This window comes from Suncus etruscus, chromosome 13, assembly GCF_024139225.1.
Source record: "Suncus etruscus isolate mSunEtr1 chromosome 13, mSunEtr1.pri.cur, whole genome shotgun sequence".
Lineage (NCBI taxonomy): Eukaryota > Metazoa > Chordata > Mammalia > Eulipotyphla > Soricidae > Suncus > Suncus etruscus.
In genome coordinates this window covers 80,036,839-80,054,606 of record NC_064860.1, presented here as the reverse complement: position 1 = coordinate 80,054,606, position 17,768 = coordinate 80,036,839, and the positions used below count along the sequence as shown (strand labels likewise).

Genomic DNA, 17,768 nt, shown 5'->3' with positions numbered 1-17,768 from the left:
CTGTGAGTGTCTTAGGGAGATTGAAAGCTGATCAGTTAGAATTTAGACATGTGAAGAGTAGCATGACCACATACCAAATAAACTTAGTTTTTAAGTTTTAGAAACATTAAAAATTGACTGTTGGGGCTGGAGAGATAGCATGGAGGGAATGCGTTTGCCTTGCATGCAGAAGGATGGTGGTTCTAATCCCGGCATCCCATATGGTCCCCCGAGCCTGCCAGGAGCGATTTCGGAGTATAGAGCCAGGAGTGACCCCTGAGCGCTGCTGGGTGTGACCCCAAAACAAACAAACAAGCAAAAAACAAAAATTGACTGTAAATTTTGAAATCTAATATATCTAGTTATTGTCAATGGAATATATTACATAGTATGAAGGGCATGTTAACATTTAGTACTGATGAAAGCATTTCCTCAGAACTCAAAAGCAACCTTTAAAATATGTTGGTTTGTATTCATAGGTCTGCCGGTCTATCTAAGCCCTATGTTTTCATCTTTGATAAATTATTTTTTTCAGCCTGACTTCAGAGTTACAATAAGGATTTTGATACTTGCAACATTGCCTGAAGTTTCCTAGCAACTAAAAATGATAGATGCAAATTTGGAGATAAAGTCGTTATTTCACAAACTTCTTGCAGTTCTGGCATAGACCGAGAGTCCTCTTGTCCACTTTCAGCCCTGTGCTCATAAGCGAACAGTAATTCATATCTTGAGAAGAGAAAAAAAAAACAAGGCAATCAACATAGGATTGATTTTCTGTTTAGGTGTTTCAACATTATTATAATGAGTTGCTTTCCCTTTGATTTGATTAACTATGGCAATTTCCTGCAGATTCAATGTGTGAAAATTCTCAGTTGAAAAAGAAGTATACCTACTTGTCTATAGATGTTATGAGTCATTGAAGTTCATTCAGTACTAAAATTTCTATTAGTAAAATTAATAGCATTATTTGATTAAACCTCTACATACTTTGAACAAACATATAAAGTAATATTTAGTTTATATTTTTACCTTTAAGAGGAAAAAACATACCAATGAGGATTGGACAGATAATACAATGGGCAAAGTGCTTATCTTGATATAACCAACCTGGTTTGGTTCCTGTCACCACAGACGATCTTTCAAGTACTACCTGGAGTGATCCCAGAACACAGCTGAATGTGACCTATTTTAAATGAGAGAAAAATAATTCTCAGTTTTATCTTTATCTTAAAAACAGATGAGTACAGAGCCAAGAGTAAGCCCTGAGATATAGCAGGTAGGGCATTTGTCTTGAAAACAGCTGATCTATTTCTGGCACCCCATATGATCCTCTGAACCAGGAGTGATCCCTGAGCACAGCCAGGAGTAAGACCTGAGAACCACTGAATGTGGCCCAAACCACAAACCCCTAAAAAAAAAATGCAGTTACTGGCTAATGTATACTCTTTCATCTTCTGACTTGACTCAGAAAATGAACTTTACCTCACCTCTCTAGTCTTGCAGCTTCTCACTGACTTTTATCTTTGTTTTTCTCAGCTTGTATTGTTACTGGTATGTTTGCAAACAATTTTGGTTTCTGTTACCATAATGTCCACTGTAGGAATCAATTTAATTTTGGCTGCTTGACATTTTTTAACTATGATTTTTATTGCTTCCTGACTCATTTTCCAAATCTCTACTAAAGCTGGAACACACTATTCCTCTAAGATTCGCAAGAAAGGGTATTATGTTCTCTTCAAGAGGAATAGGTAGGCCAGTGAATACAACAGGTAAAATGCCTGCCTTACATGTACCAATAAAGGTTCTAGTCCTAGCTCTAGATATGTTCCTCTTGCTCTGGCAAGAGTGATCCCTGAGCACAGAATCAGGAGTAACTTCCAAGCCTGGCAGATATGGCCTTCCCAAAAACCCCACAGAAAATAAGACATCCAGTAAATAAGTATTGAACAAAGAAAGATCATATTAACGAGTGGTTTTTGGATAATCCATAAAACCTAGCAAAGTAGTTCAAATTTTAGCCTGAAAGGTAGATAGCATACTAGATATGTAATTCTAAGATTGACTTTTCCAAGACCTGCTTTTTCCATCTGAGAAATGACATTTGTATCTGTCACAGAGTTGTTAAGTATTAGTAAATTGTCCAACATAAAATAACCACTCAAAAAATTCTTGAGCAGGGGTTAGGTTCCTGGCCTATAAAATGAGCACTCAGCCTGGACTCCATATTGAAATAGAAAAAAATACTCACAAACACTGTACCCTAAAGATTCTGATACTTTCGGTCTCAGGCCTGGCAAGGTCTAGGACATGGGAGATAAAGCTAATGTCATTCATTTTATAGCTGGAACTTCAGCTGGAATTGGGGCTAATGCTGGAGGTACGTTATAGGGAGGGTTTAAGTTTCTAGTTAAGAGTCATTTCAAAATAGGGGCCGGAGAGATAGCACAGCAGTAGCACAAGTTGCCTAGCATGCAGCTGATTCAGGACAGATGGTGGTTCAAATCCTGGCATCCCATATGGTCCCCCAGGAGCGATTTCTGAGCACAAAGCCAATAGTAACCCCTGAGCACCGCCAGGTGTGATCCAAAAACAAAATAAAACAAGTCATTTCAAAATAGGGTTTTATTGCATGGGCTCTGAATTACTCCTTTTATCTTTAGTTGGAAGAATTTTTTAAAACTTGTGATTCTCTGGCCCAGAGAGATAGCACAGCAGCATTTGCCTTGCAAGCAGCTGATCCAGGACCAAAGGTGGTTGGTTCGAATCCCGGTGGCCCCCGTGCCTGCCAGGAGCTATTTCTGAGCAGACAGCCAGGAGTAACCCCTGAGCAATGCCAGGTGTGGCCGAAAAACCAAAAAAAAGAAAAACACAAACAAAAAACAAAAACAAAAAAACAAACAAACTTGTGATTCTCAAGATTGGGCTAGTGTGGAATTTTGGATCTTTCAGTGATTTTGCTAAGCATTGGTGATTCAAAATTAGCTGCATCAAAAATAGATTTTATTGTTTACATTGGATTCAGGGCCAATACGGGAACACAAGGAAGTTCTGGCTGTTTTCAAGGTCTATCACATTCAATACAATTTTATTTCATTTTATGATCTGAGAATGGCATTAGATTTTGGAACATACTGTATAGTATGATTACTATTTAAGATGAGTACTTATAATCAGTTGTAGAATGGTACTTTTTTTTTTGGTTTTTGGGCCACACCCAGTAACGCTCAGGGGTTACTCCTGGCTATGTGCTCAGAAGTTGCTCCTGGCTTGGGGGACCATATGGGACACCGGGGGATCAAACCGCGGTCCGTCCAAGGTTAGCGCAGGCAAGGCAGGCACCTTACCTTTAGCGCCACCGCCCGGCCCCAGAATGGTACTTTTTGGGTTTGCTCAGGACTTACTTCTGGCTCTGCATGCAGAGGTCATTCCTGGCAGGTTCCAGGACCCTCTTTAGTGCTGAGGATCAAAGCTGTGTGCAAGACAAGAGCCCTACCCACTGTACTATCTCTCCAGCCCACACACAAAATAGTAATTTTCCTGTTGCTTTGGTCTTAAAGAAATATTTAAAGATGAAAGAAAATCATCTTGTAAAAAAATCTAGTAAGAGTTCAAACATTTTATACTAACTCCCTTTCTAGAACTTATACAGCAGAATCTGCATGGTGATTTAGTTCGCAGCAGTGGGATTGCTTCCCCTTATTTAAAGTAAAGACATTGCTGGAGGAGGAAATGGAAGGAAGCAATCCTACGTGGCAGCTTCTGTTTCCCCTTCCACCACAGAAAGAAGGCCTGAACCCCTTTCTGTGTGCTAGACACCATTCTAAGTGTCTAAGTTAAGGAAATTAATCCCTAGGTATTCATAAATTTTACCTCTACACTGCTTTGAATTTAGAAAGGTTTGCTTGTAGTCCCAACTTTTTCATATACCGTTTAAGGAGGTTAGGGAGAGTTCTATCACTTCTTTAGGTCTCAGTGGGATAGCAATGTAAACTTATACTTAGATAATACACCTTAGGCACAAGGCCTAGGGTTCAGCACATATTACACTTTAAACAAAAGATAGCCATTATTAATTTTAAGATTATTTTAAATACCAGCCATGCTTTCCCGTCTTAACTCTAGATTTAAATTTCTAACTGTCTTCAGGACTGTTTAGGTATTTTTATTATATCTAAAATCAGTGTACTCAGTTTTAATTTATATTTTCATTTCTCTAGTTTTTTTAGTTATGGTACTCCCATCACTAAACTTTCAGGTGGGACTGGGACATCATATTTGACATCTGTTCCCTTTCTGTACATATAACCAACCAATTTACAGAGATCTTTGGTTCTATTCTTGTTGTTTCCCCAAAACCTTATTCTACTCTAATGCAGGCTACTAGATGTTGGTTGGAGCTTTCCTGTTGGCTTGCACTTTTCTCTTTGCTGCTAGCTTTTTTTCTGTAATCCATTGTACACACCTGCCACTCTAATTTACAATAGCATGATTTGATAAGATCACATCAGTTTGTTGCTCAAAAATGTAGAATTTCTCCCCATTGATTATAAAAACAAACTTAAATCTGTCTGGAGTTAGTCTCACTGTCTAACATTAGCTAGTTCTATCTTTGTAATATTTTCAATTCCCCTGATACTGTAGTGAATCCATTGCTAATTGTAACTTTTTATTTTTTTTAACTTTTTAAAATTTTTAATTATGAGAACAAAGATGCAAAGAAAGAGGACAAGGTAAAGTTACAGTGGAAGGACAATAACCCATAAACAGAATTCTCAGTAATCCCACTGCTGATACCTTAACTTTGAACTTTCAGCCAAAGAACATTAAGAAAAATAAAACAGAACCCATGTACAATTACTTTGTCCCTCAAGTCCCCAGATTGTAGTACAAAATATTTCTTAACAGCACAAAAGCAATCTAAAGATATAAAACTTATGTAACTCCTTAAACATTGAAGGCAAAGTACTTTTTTACATTTCCATGCACATGCATATTAATTTAAGTTAACCTCAAAAGTTTAAGTGGGTTGTTTTTCTTAAGGATTAGAGTCAAAGGAGCACAGTAAAAACGGTGTTAGAGTGGCAATTATTGTTTGCATAGGCCCACCCAAATATGAGGGACATGGAAAGGAAAAGCCTTGGCCTAAATACAAGGAGACCCTACCCCTGAAGTTTCTGGCAAAGACCAACTCTAGGCTCCAAGCAAACTAGTTTGTCCAATCCAGGTCATTGTCTGTAGTGCCAATACACTTTTATTTTTTACACAGTCTCTGTTGTTGGTATCATGTTTATGTATTAAATGTCCTGGAATCTGCATATCCTATATTGCACGGTGGTACAGAGTGTCCTCTCGTTTCACCTCACAATTAAAGGGCAATGCAGAGAACCCTGTCCTGTAAGCAGGTCGTTGTTGTTGTCAAGTCTTCTGAGTGTTAAGGGAAGTCTCTTTTGAGCAGGTCGAAGTCAGAGCCGTGGTAGTGTCTTCCCTGGTAGAGGATTGCTTCCAGGTGTTGTTATAAAAAATCTTGGATGTTTTGTAGATAACTTCTCTGGTTCAGGGGTGAATGGAGGATGCCAATTCTTCTGAGGCCTGTGCCAGGTCATTATATCAATGTTCAGGGTGTTAGGTCCCATTGCACTACAAGATGTGTGTGTTCCAATCTCTATTAGATAAGAAATTATTTTTATGTATATTATTTTCCAATTTTAATGTGCCTAAGCAAACCAGGAACAATGCCACGTGGTGTTATCGGCACATATGGGGGCCAAAAGAGCAAGTCCAACAATCCATGACATGGTTCAATTATAAGCATTAAACTGAGGGACTCTTCCACCAAAATTCCTTATTGAACAGCTCACAAAGAGAAGACAAGATAAACAGTGGGTAGAATCGTCAAGGTAAAAGAATATTTAGAAAGAGTTATAGCTGTTAAAGAAAATCACATAAAATATTAAAAAGACATATGGGTCCATTTTATGTCTTTTGAAATAGTTGGGGGTTGTTAAATCCAATGCATGACTTTGATCTGTGATTAGAACTATGTAGTACTGAAGTTAAAAAGGGAAAATGTTAGGTACTGATGGTTGGGGGTGGGAAAGTTAAGGAGTAATAATGAGCTTTGTAGGGGTGTTCGAAAGGGCAGAATCTGTTGGGGCAGGAGGTTGGTCTTGGTGCCTAACAAATTAAAGAACTGAGGGTAAAGAGGGTTAATTAAGGGTAAGATAATGAATCTGGATTGGGAGATGAGGGAGTAGAAGGGGCTCTGTGTGGAGAAGGGGAAATATATCAGAGGGGATGTATACATTGTATAGATGAATTGTTTATGGATTATGCTTCGCAGTCAGAGAAGACCACTGTATAGGAAGTCACGTCTACATATACACTGATTTTAGAGACCTCTTTGAATATTATCCTCCAAATCTAGGGAATTACATTTTTTTCCCTAAAAACAGTCGAGAATTAAGAATATTTTTGGTGTTGTTAAAAAGTATATATGTTGCACCTGCGCGCTTTTGAAAATGAATAATAGTAAGAAGAGAACTCCTGAATGGGGTCCAGGCTAAGTGGTCAGCCCAGGGGGCCTATGGCTAGCTGTCCTGCCCAGAGCCCCCAACATACCAGCTGAAGAGAAACAGAAGAACTGGCATGTGGAGTCTTCCGGGTGCAGCTCTGCCTCTGTAGTTTCTAATTGTAACTTTTTAAATCCATGCTTCTTGTCACATTCTTTATGTATAGAATACTATTTTCTACATAGTTAGGCCCTTTCCACATTACTTCATTGAAATTATAGGTTCACTAAAATTTTCATTGCAAAGCTGAAACTATAATTTAAAACATGTTAGAATTTTGAAACCTAATAGAATCATTTAAAACTCTTCATATAACTAAAGCTTCTGAATCCATATAAGATGCTGGGTAGGCATCCCATCTTATGGTTTTCTATAACTTTCTAATTTGTATAATTGATTAATATGAATATTATTTAATACTAGAATTTATTGGCTATTTAATTTTTCTCCCCATCATCTACAGTGTCTTCACATTAGTATCTCAAGAAATGAGAGGTTTTTGAGAGATAATCCTTGGAATTAGAAAACATGGTAAAATGTATCCATAAAATTATATCAAAATTGTTAGACAAAAACTAGATTAATTTTTGAGGTGAAATAAATGTTTTACTTAGCTTTGATATTTATAGGTATGAAGTATTTTTAGAAGAGGAAGTGGGTTTTTTCTTTGAGACTACACGCAATTTAAATCAGTCAGTCAAACTTTTGTTACTGTTCTACTTCAATTGAAATTCTTATACTACAAAATGTTTAATTTTTTATTGGTTTTGGAATTTTTTTCCTAAAATACCCTTTAAAAATGAATTGCAAACCTTTATCATATTCTATAGGTTTTAAGTGTACATGATTGAAAATCTATACATGCAACCTTTTATCGTGACTAATCAATATCTCCATAGCTTACAATCTATATCTCTGTACCTCCTTTCTGGTAATCATTGACTGGTTTTATAATTAAAAAGTTTCTTATGCTTTATTTCATTCATCTGCTTTATCTATATCTATATAGAAAAGTTATGTTATCTAGTGTGTTTATTTTTTGATATGCCTATTTCACTGTGTATAACTGCTCGTTCCACACATTACAAGAGACAGGATTTAATTTTTCTTTCAAGTTGAATACTATTTTATTGTGGTGTATGTACATGTCTTTATCAATCCATCAGCCAGTAGATGATTAGGTTGACATTTCTTTTTTTTTTATTTTGGTTTTTCGGGTCACACCCGTTTGATGCCCAGGGGTTACTCCTGGCTAAGCACTCAGAAATCGCCCCTGGCTTGGGGGGACCATTTGGGATGCTGGGGGATCCAACCACGGTCCTTCTTTGGCTAGTGCTTGCAAGGCAGACACCTTACCTCTAGTGACACCTCGCCGGCCCCGACATTTCTTGATATTTGTAAATAATGTTTTAGTCAACATCTGAATGGATCCAAAATTGGAATAACTGGATCATGTGGGATTCTATTTTTAACATTTTAATGAATCTTTGTTTATTTTTCTCATAGTGGCTGGATTAATTTGCATTTCTACTAATAGTTTATTAGATTTGCCATCTCTATATAATTTTATTTGTCTAATGGAAATTGGCCATTCTCACAGGTATATATCACAGGTGATATGTCTATTGTAGTTTGATTTGCTTTTCTCAAGTATGAAATAATACATATCTTTTCATAATAGCTTCTGTTCAGGTCTGCTAATTTATTTTTTTAATTTAAGGCAAAGTAACATAATAATATGATTAGTAGTAATGTTTCAAGCGTACAGTGTTGTTACACCATACCACCTCGAAAGTGTCAGTGTCTTTCTATCACTGTCTTTACCTCCACTCTCACAACTACTTTCTCATCCTACCATTGCAAACTAGGTTCTGTAGACTGACTCAGGTTTGTTGTTGTCATTGGCCAGTTTTCATTCCCATACTATTTATTATTTGCATATTATTTGAGAAATAATTTGGCATTTTTCCTTCTCCCTTTGAATTACTTCACTCCTAGAGTATATCTTTAGGCCATATAAATCTTTCATATTAATTCTTGTGGTGAAAAAATCCTTTTTTTTTAAATCACTTATGGTAACTTTATTCTAGTCATCTCATTTGCAACACAGAAAATTGTTTATTTGACGTAGTTATTTTTTAAAAACTTTATGTATTTACTAATTGATTGGTTTTTGGGCCACACTCGGTGGTGCTCAGGGGTTATTCCTGACTCTGCACTCAGAAATCACCCCTGGAAGGCTAGGGGACTATATGGAATGCGGAAAATTGAACTGGGTTCCTCCTGGGTCGGTTGCATGCAAGGCAAATGCCCTACTACTGTGCTATTTCTCTGTCCCTGATGTAGTTACTTGTTTTTTCCTTTTTTCTCTTTGTTTGGACAATGACATTGAGTCACAATGTAAACTCTGGCATCAATTTTATGAGGAGTATTCCTTATGTTTTCCTCAGTGTAATTTGTGGATTCAGGTATAATATGAGGTCTTTAATATATTTTGAAAAATTTAGTATATAAAGGGAGATGAGTTTATTTTTTGAAATACTGAAAAATACTAAAAAAAAGGCAAGTTTTTTTCAGTACCAGTTGTTGAGGACTGTTTTCTTGCTCTACTGCATATATCTATATCTTGTGTTTTTTCTTTCTTTCTTTTTTTTGAAAAGTAGCTGTCAATCCTGAATGACTCTTGATATTCAATTTTATTTCATTGGTCCAAATGTTTGCCTTTATTTAAGTACCAATAAGTCTTGATTACTCTAGCTTAATAGTGTAATTTAAAATTGGTAAGAGAGAAAAAATACCATATTTTCCCCCTCAAGATTGCTTTGGCAATTTGGTAAGTTCTATTACTCAACATAAAATTCAACTGTATTTTTAGTTGCAAAGAAAGCATTTGATTGGGGCTGGAGTGATAACACAGCAGGTAGGGCATTTGTCTTGCATGTGGCCAACCAGCATTTGATCCCTGGTATCCCATATGGGGGTCCCCTGATCCTGCCAGGAGCGATTTCTGAGTGCAGATCCAGGCGTGACCACAGTGTACCACTGGGTGTGACCCAGAAATTAAAAATGAAAAAAAAATAAAGAAAGCATCTGACAACATTGTTCAACATCCATTTATTAAAGAGCTCATCAGAATGGGATTATGCTTTTATCAATATAGTGACTTGAACCCATGATTCACTTACTGATGCTTACCAGCATACTTAATGATTAGCAACTGAAGGCCTTTCCTCTAAGGTCAGACAGAAGACAAGATGCTTACTCTCACTGCTATTAAACATTTTATAAGAAGTCTTTGATGCAGAAGTTAGGTAAGAAAGAAGCATAAGCAAAGTAATAGGATTACATCAAATTAAGGGACTTTAGCATTGGAAAAAAGATCACTAGAATAGAAAGACACCCTGTGAACTAGGAGAAAATATTTGTTCAGTACACATCTAATAAAGGACTAATAGCTAGAATACATAAAGCGCTCAGAAAATTTAACACCACCCCCAAAAGACAACCCCATAAAAAAATAGGATAGCTAAACAGACATTTTCTCAAATAAAGTACGCAGTTGGACACTTCATATATGAAGAATATACTTCACTTACCATCAAGAAAATTCAAACCAAACAACAAACTTACTCCAGTGAATAAGCCACACATCAAAATGTGTAGAAATAAATGTGTTGGCAAGGGATGTGAGGAAAGGAATTCTCGCTCATTGTAAGTGGGGATGTCTCCTGGCTCAGCTTCTAAGGAAAGCATATAAATATATATACACACATATATTTAATCTTTATTTAAAGAATTATGGTTTACAAATTTATTAATATAGCTATATCTTTGAAAATTAAGAACTGAATTTCCATATGATCATAAATTCCTCTGCTTGGCATCTACCCCAGAGCACTAAAGTAATATTTTTAAAAGCCATTTTCTTTTTTTTTTTTTTTTTTTTTTGGTTTTTGGGCCACACCCGGTAATGCTCAGGGGTTACTCCTGGCTATGTGCTCAGAAGTTGCTCCTGGCTTGAGGGACCATATGAGACACCGGGGGATCGAACTGCGGTCCGTCCAAGACTAGCGCAGGCAAGGCAGGCACCTTACTTTTAGCGCCACCGCCCGGCCCCAAAAGCCATTTTCATTCCTATATTTATTACAACACTATTTACTGGAGCCAAGATCTGAAAAAAATCAAGTGCCCAAGAACAGATGACAAAATGTTCTGGTGTATATGTAACATGTAGATGTTATATATATATATATATATATATATATATATATATATATATATATATATATATATATATATATATATATACATACAATAGAATATTATTCAGTTGTAAGAAAAGATGAAATCATGTACTTTACTGCTATGTGGATGGAAATAAAGTGATCATACTGAGTGAAGTCAGCTAGAGATTACAAATACAGAATGATCTCGTATATGTATAATATAAAGAAACCCAGTGAAGGAATATCAAATATTCAATAGCAACACATTTGACCTACAGGATTGACTGGACCAAGGTAGTGAGGTAGTGGGTGTTTGGGAGAGGACCTTGAGACATTGATGGAGGTACCTTAACTTCTGGTGATCTGTGTAGTATTGAAACAATATCTAACAGTATTGAAATCATAGCACTTAAATAAAATTAAACACAAAACAGATAGTTTTTTAAATATTAAAAACATGTCATATTTCAGTTTTTAAGACCATGAACAAATCCTAATCATTCACTAGCAGAAAAGATAAAATTTATTCACTATGGCTATCTCAGTTCTAATACTGGAATGTGCTGATGTTGTATAGCGAAATAGGGTGATCAGGAGGAGATTAGTTAAAGCACTCATAGATATGTTTATAAATGGTTTCAGGGATATTAACTTTTCCTGATGTGTTTTTATCAATTGTAACAATTTCAAACAATATTTCATATTTCTTGATTTACTCAAAACATGCTGAATATATATCTCTTGTGTTGTTACCACACCAATAAGCATAGGTTCCTGTGCTTAGATGCCTTAATCTTTCCATCAGAGTCTAATAGCAAGAGAAACTTATTTCATCAAGTTATGTCTCTGGCTTTATAAAGAATTGTTTATACAGATAAATATCTACAAATGGAGTCATTTTTAAAACAATTTCTCGTAGGGTCCTGGAAGCTCAAGAGATTGATTCTAATATTTGGGTCCCACTACCACATGTCTCCCTGGATAGCACCAATTACAGCTCTGATTGGTTCCAGCCCCACGCATGTGGCCTCTATGAATAAAATAAAGAAGAAAACCAAAAAACTCCAGTGTTTAATTCACTGCATAGAAATATGGAGATTTTTTTCATTTCCCTTTATTCCCTTTATTTATTACCTGTATTTATTTTGTTTTCTTCTAGTGAGAGAATCAAAGTTCATACACCTATAAATATTATCAGTACATAATAAATCCTTTCTCAAAAATTACCATGGATTTCATAATATACTTTCTCACATTTACATTTGACTCACTTCCATTTATGGAAGGAGCTGCTTTAATTATTGGCACACTAAACAGGGCTAACTAGTTTTGTTGTCCCAGATGCTCAAAACTGATACTGATATCAATTCACCAACAAAAACAAAATAGACAATAATACAAAGAAATAACGATGATGTAAATTAAATAATACACTTTTACTTATATAAGAATAACAATCAGTGGGTATTTTTAAACAATGTCCTTTTCTTTAAAGCTCTTTTGTTCTACCTCATCAGAGAACAACACCTATTCCTGGCTGGAGCCCTCATGGATTTGTGCAGTATGCATGTTCTTTCCACGGCTGTGTGGATTTCTTTTTCTTTCTGTATTCTGGTTTACTCCCACATTCCAGAGGTATGCACAAGAGAGTCTTTGTTGGTCTAAATTGTTCCAGTTAGAGTGGATGTGGATGTCTCGGAGGGTGATGCAAGGTGACCTGTCCAGATTAGGCATCTGTATTGTGGACTGAACTGATATGCAGGTTTTGCTAATGGAAAGTGAGATTTGTTAAGTTGGAAAATGATTGAATAAATACAAGTGATTGTGTAATATCACAAGTGTTTTGAATCTTTATTTGGAAATTCAAGAGATGTATTTGTAACTAGAAATATACTGTAGAACCTGAACTTTTGTTTATATCAGTAGGCCTAAGATAAAATTGGTTTTACCACATATCTTGTTGCTAAAATTCAATTTCTGAAAAATTTTAATGATGTTAAGTCAAAAGTTACTAATGTTTATAGTAAATAGAATTGACTACAACTTATCTCAAATATTTGTAGATTAAATAGATATCTAAATGTCCTGCCAATAAAACAATTAAAAATAGAATTTACAGCTCAAAAGTTAACTGTCCACAATATTTTCTTTAAAAAAAAAAGAGGTAATACATTTTGCTTATTTCTTTATATTACTTTATTTTGTTAATGTGTAAATTAATATCTTAGTTTTTAAGCCTGTAAACTTTTATATATTTTAGGAGCATGTTGTTACCATACTATACTCATCACCAATTTGCCAACAACTCTCCATCATAGTAGTTAGGACCTTTTCCCTTGTTTTCCTTCTTTATATACCACATTAGAGTGACCTCATCCAGCTCTTGTCTTTTCTGGTTTATTTCATTTAGTTTAACATCATCTAGTTCCATCCTGTTGTTGAATTAACAAAACTTAATTTTTTTCTGTTTGCTTTGTTTTGTTTGACACCACACTTAGCAATGCTCAGGGTTTACTTTTGGCTCTAGCTCAGGGATCACTCCTGATGATGCATAAACTCCCATATGTGCTGCAGAGGACCCAGCCATGGCTTTGCTTTATGAAAGACCTTAATTCTGATACTATATTTCCAGAATCATCTTTTTCTTATAGATGAATTGTGTCCTGCTATATATAAATATCTACCAAATTATTTTATTCATTCATATATCCTTGGGCACTTGACCTTGTTTCCAAATTTTGGCTATTATAAACAAAACTGTGATTAATAACTATGCACATATGTCTTATGAATTAATTTTTGTGTTCATGGGGTATATACTTAGGTGCATAATTTATGGGTCATATGATAGTTATGATGTTAAATACTGTAAAATAAAAAGTTTAATATTTATTATAATTTTTACAGTTGAATGAATTAAAGATCACACATCATGCCTCATCCATATCTCATCAGTGTTGTTTATGAATCAGTAAGTAAAACTGGGTATTAAAGTTGACATGCAATGCCAATTTCAGGGAAATCTTTCTGGGCTAGACTTGGATAGAAAATAAGGACTAATAAAATACTATTAAATAAAGATCTTTCTAAGAGTGTTAAGTAACATAGATATAGATTGATATATGGACTATTATTCTTCAGTTAACTATTGGTGAGTTAACAACTCAAACTGGTAATTAGAAATAGAACGTTAGGACTGAGGCAAGACTCTAGTAATTAAGTGTATAAATAACAGTACTTTTTGTTGTTTTGGGGCTATACCTGGTGATGCTAATGGGTAACTTGTGGCTTTGGATTCAAGAATTACTCCTGGAAGTTATTGGGGAACCATATGTGATGCCAGGGATTGAACCTGTGTCAGCAAGTGCAAGACAAGCACCCTACCTGGTGTACTACTGTTTTGGCCCCTATAAAATGTCCAAATACAGCATTTCCAGCAGTAAACATGTTTAGAGTAACTGAAAAGTTAATTTTTACATATATAAGGAAATGTTTTGATATTAACTGATGAACTATAAAATAGATTCTCATTATGATTGGCTCAATTCACAAGCCTGTGAAGTGACAATACTTTGGTAGAGAAGAGTTGTCATTACACAAATGCCTGAATGAACAAACCACCAATAGCTACATTTTCCGAAATACCCGTCCTTGAGAAACACTTCTATCCTTATCTTTTGTACCAACTTATTGAAGGTAATTATGACTAAGTAATATTGTTTAAATTCAATGTGACATGGTCTTAAGGAAGATGCAACATACTTCATAAAGTTAGTGAAAGTAGTGTTTAGAATTGGAGGGAAAAAAATGCAGTCAGGTGGTTGACCTGCGAGGATCCTAGCTGCAACTTGACAATTAACTTCTGGAAATTTAAATGTAACCTTATGGCACCAAGGAAAATGAGGAAGCGGAAATTTGTTTTTTTACTTTATATGAATCCTCCTTGTTCAATAATCCTCCGTATTCAATATTAAGTTACTCAGTAAAAATCTTGGCATTGTTCTATTATTTGACATGATGAAACACTGCTATTTTGGTAACTAATTTATCCTAGAACCTACAGCAGTCCTTGTACATATTAGGGTTTCATCAAATACAATATTAAATGGATAATTCAAACATAATTCTTACATTATGTCAAACTAGCTTCATTTCTTCTCAAAATTCACAATTTTGGATTTTGCTAGAGAAAAATAGTCTAATTTTTTGGATAAACCCAATTAACAGTTCAATAATTATGATTTCCTTCAGGTCTATATATATTGGTATTCCTATTGTGAAGCACATTTTCATCTTTTAGGAAAGGAGATAAGAAAAGTTAACATCACTCACTCACTAACAAAAAGTTACTTTAAATTCTACATGAGTTGGATTAGACTACTTTTGTAAGACTTTATAACATATTTATGAATAATTTGTATGGAAGTTAATAGAACTATGACGACAGTACTATTGAATATCTTCTGTTTAATTATTCAACCTCATGCAAATTTCTGGTTGGCCATATAATACTCACTTTATTTTGAAACATTCACTTCTTCACTATCTTTCTCTAAACTATAAAAATGTATTCAAAATTCACTATTCTCAACTTCAGCATTCAAAGTTGTAAGTGATATCATAGGTTAAACTCTCATATGCCCCTAAAGTCTTTCAGCCTGAGTGATTATCTTTAAATTACTAAAATTGTCTGCTGAAAATGGTTAGTAGACAGTTTATATTTGGAATATCTATTCATTTTCTGATTATTTTATTGTCAGCTTAGAAACTTAATAAATTAGTTATTCAATGTTTTTATTATTTATATTTAATAATATTTAGCTCATTTATTTCTTCCTCTATATATTTACCCTTAAACATTGCTGCTTATGATAGTTAAACATTATACCTAAAAAATTTATATTCTTGTAGTTTAACTTGGAGATTTTTACATGTAGATCATTAAGATACAAAAAAATCATTAAGCCATAGTAGATGTCCTTTGTTTAAAACTTCCTTCAGTTGTGTTTTTCATTAAAATTTTACGCAACACATTTATTACTTCTTTATTTCTCAGACTATAAATAAAAGGATTTAGTAATGGAACTACTATTGTAAATAAAATAGCAGCTGGTATATCTTTGTCCCCTTCCTCAAGCAAATTTGGTCTAATATACATGAAGAAGAGAGATCCATAGAATAAGGAAACTGACAAAAAGTGGGATGCACAAGTAGAAAAGGCTTTGATCCTTCCCTCTTTAGATTTCATTTTGGAAATAGTAAAAAGAATGTAGAGATATGATACAACAACACTACCTATAGTAAAGACTTGAATTGAGCCTGAAAATACAAAGAGTACCAATTCATTGATGTACGGTTCAACACAGGAGTGTCTATATAAAGGAAGAATATCACAAAAAAAGTGGTTGATGTGATTAGATCCACAGAAAGTTAACTTAAGTAAAAGCCCTACATGAATCATGGAATGCACATTTCCAGCTATATAAGCCCCTATGGTCATCTGAACACAGAGTTTCTTTGACATCATGGTGTGGTATTGCAGTGGGTTACATATGGCCACATACCGATCATAGGCCATTGCTGCAAGGAGGAAGCAGTCTGCAGTTTCAACTGTACAGAGAAAATAAAATTGTGCCATGCATTCATAGAGGGAAACCTTTCTGTTCTCAGAAAAGAAGTTCCCTAGCATCTTTGGAGTAATGGCGCAGGAACAGCAGGAATCCACAATAGCAAGGTTGCCCAGAAATATATACATTGGCGTGTGAAGACGGTTTTCCATAAAAATCAATGCCACAAGGCCAAGATTTCCTACCATGGTGATAAGATAAACAATAAAGAATACTACAAATAGAAGGGGCTTTATCTCTGGATGATCTGTAAATCCTTCAAGGATAAACTCGGTGTTTAAGGTATTGTTTTCTTCAGCCATTCTTAATTTCTCTGTTAAGGGAAAAGAAGTGGAAATAAAATATTAATTTATAGTAAGATCGATGTCATTGCTTACTGTTTCTGATCCAAGAATAAAACTATTTTTATGTGTGACCTGATATATTTTCCTTGCTTAATTGCTATGCAATTACTTTTAGTACTATGTTGAATTGGAGTGGTGAGAGAGGCATCCGTGTCTTGTACCAGATTTTAGAAGAAAGTGTGAAAATAATATCTGCATTGGCTTGTGGTAGATAGAAAAGTAGATGGACATTGTTAGTGTGAAAGAGATAATAGGGATTTATTACTTAATAGGCACAGACTTTGATATCAGGAAGATTGAAAATTTCTGATGATGGATGATGATATTTGTACAGAAATATGAATATACTTTTTTTTTATTTTTAGGCCACACCCGGTGGTGCTCAGGGGTTACTCCTGGCTGTCTGCTCAGAAATAACTCCTGACAGGCACGGGGGACCATATGGGACACCGGGATTCGAACCAACCACCTTAGGTCCTGGATCAGCTGCTTGCAAGGCAAACGCCGCTGTGCTATCTCTCCGGGCCCCAAAAATATGAATATACTTAATACTACTGTACTGTACTAGTATGGTTAAGATGTTACATTTTTGTTACATGTAATTGACCACCATAATTTTTACATGATTATCTTTATTTGAATATTTTTAGCAATTTATAATTTCCAATGCCAGTGGAATACACATTTAAAAAAAAGAGGCTTTGCTAAGGATTGAGCAGTCATAGAACCCAGCAATTTTAATTCTGGATATCTACTCCAGAACACAAAATATTCACTAATAAGGATATATAGACCATTGAAGGCTTGAGTGGTAGCACAGCTATAGAGCCTTTGCCTTTGCACGTGGCCAACTGGGACTGACCCAGGTTCAATCCTCAGCACCCTGAACCTGCCAGGAGTGATTTCTGAACTCAAAGCCAAAAATAGCCCCTGAGTGCTGCCGGGTGTGCCCCTTCCCCTCAAAAAAAAAAACAAAACAAAAATCAAAAACAAACAGAAAAAAAAACACCCTACAACAACAAA

General features: G+C 35.1%; 1 protein-coding gene across 1 annotated transcript; it reads right to left on the bottom strand.

Annotated features, from left to right (window-relative positions):
* Positions 1 to 15,734: 15,734 nt before the first annotated feature.
* On the bottom strand, positions 15,735 to 16,703 carry LOC126025940 (olfactory receptor 5K1). The gene has a single exon (XM_049785658.1). It carries the CDS (start codon positions 16,701 to 16,703, stop codon positions 15,735 to 15,737), a length of 969 nt encoding a protein of 322 aa, XP_049641615.1.
* Between the last annotated feature and the right edge of the window lie 1,065 nt (positions 16,704 to 17,768).

Excerpts from the sequence above, each read along its gene's own strand:
- LOC126025940 (XM_049785658.1), bottom strand. The coding sequence starts at position 16,703 with ATGGCTGAAGAAAACAATACCTTAAACACCGAGTTTATCCTTGAAGGA.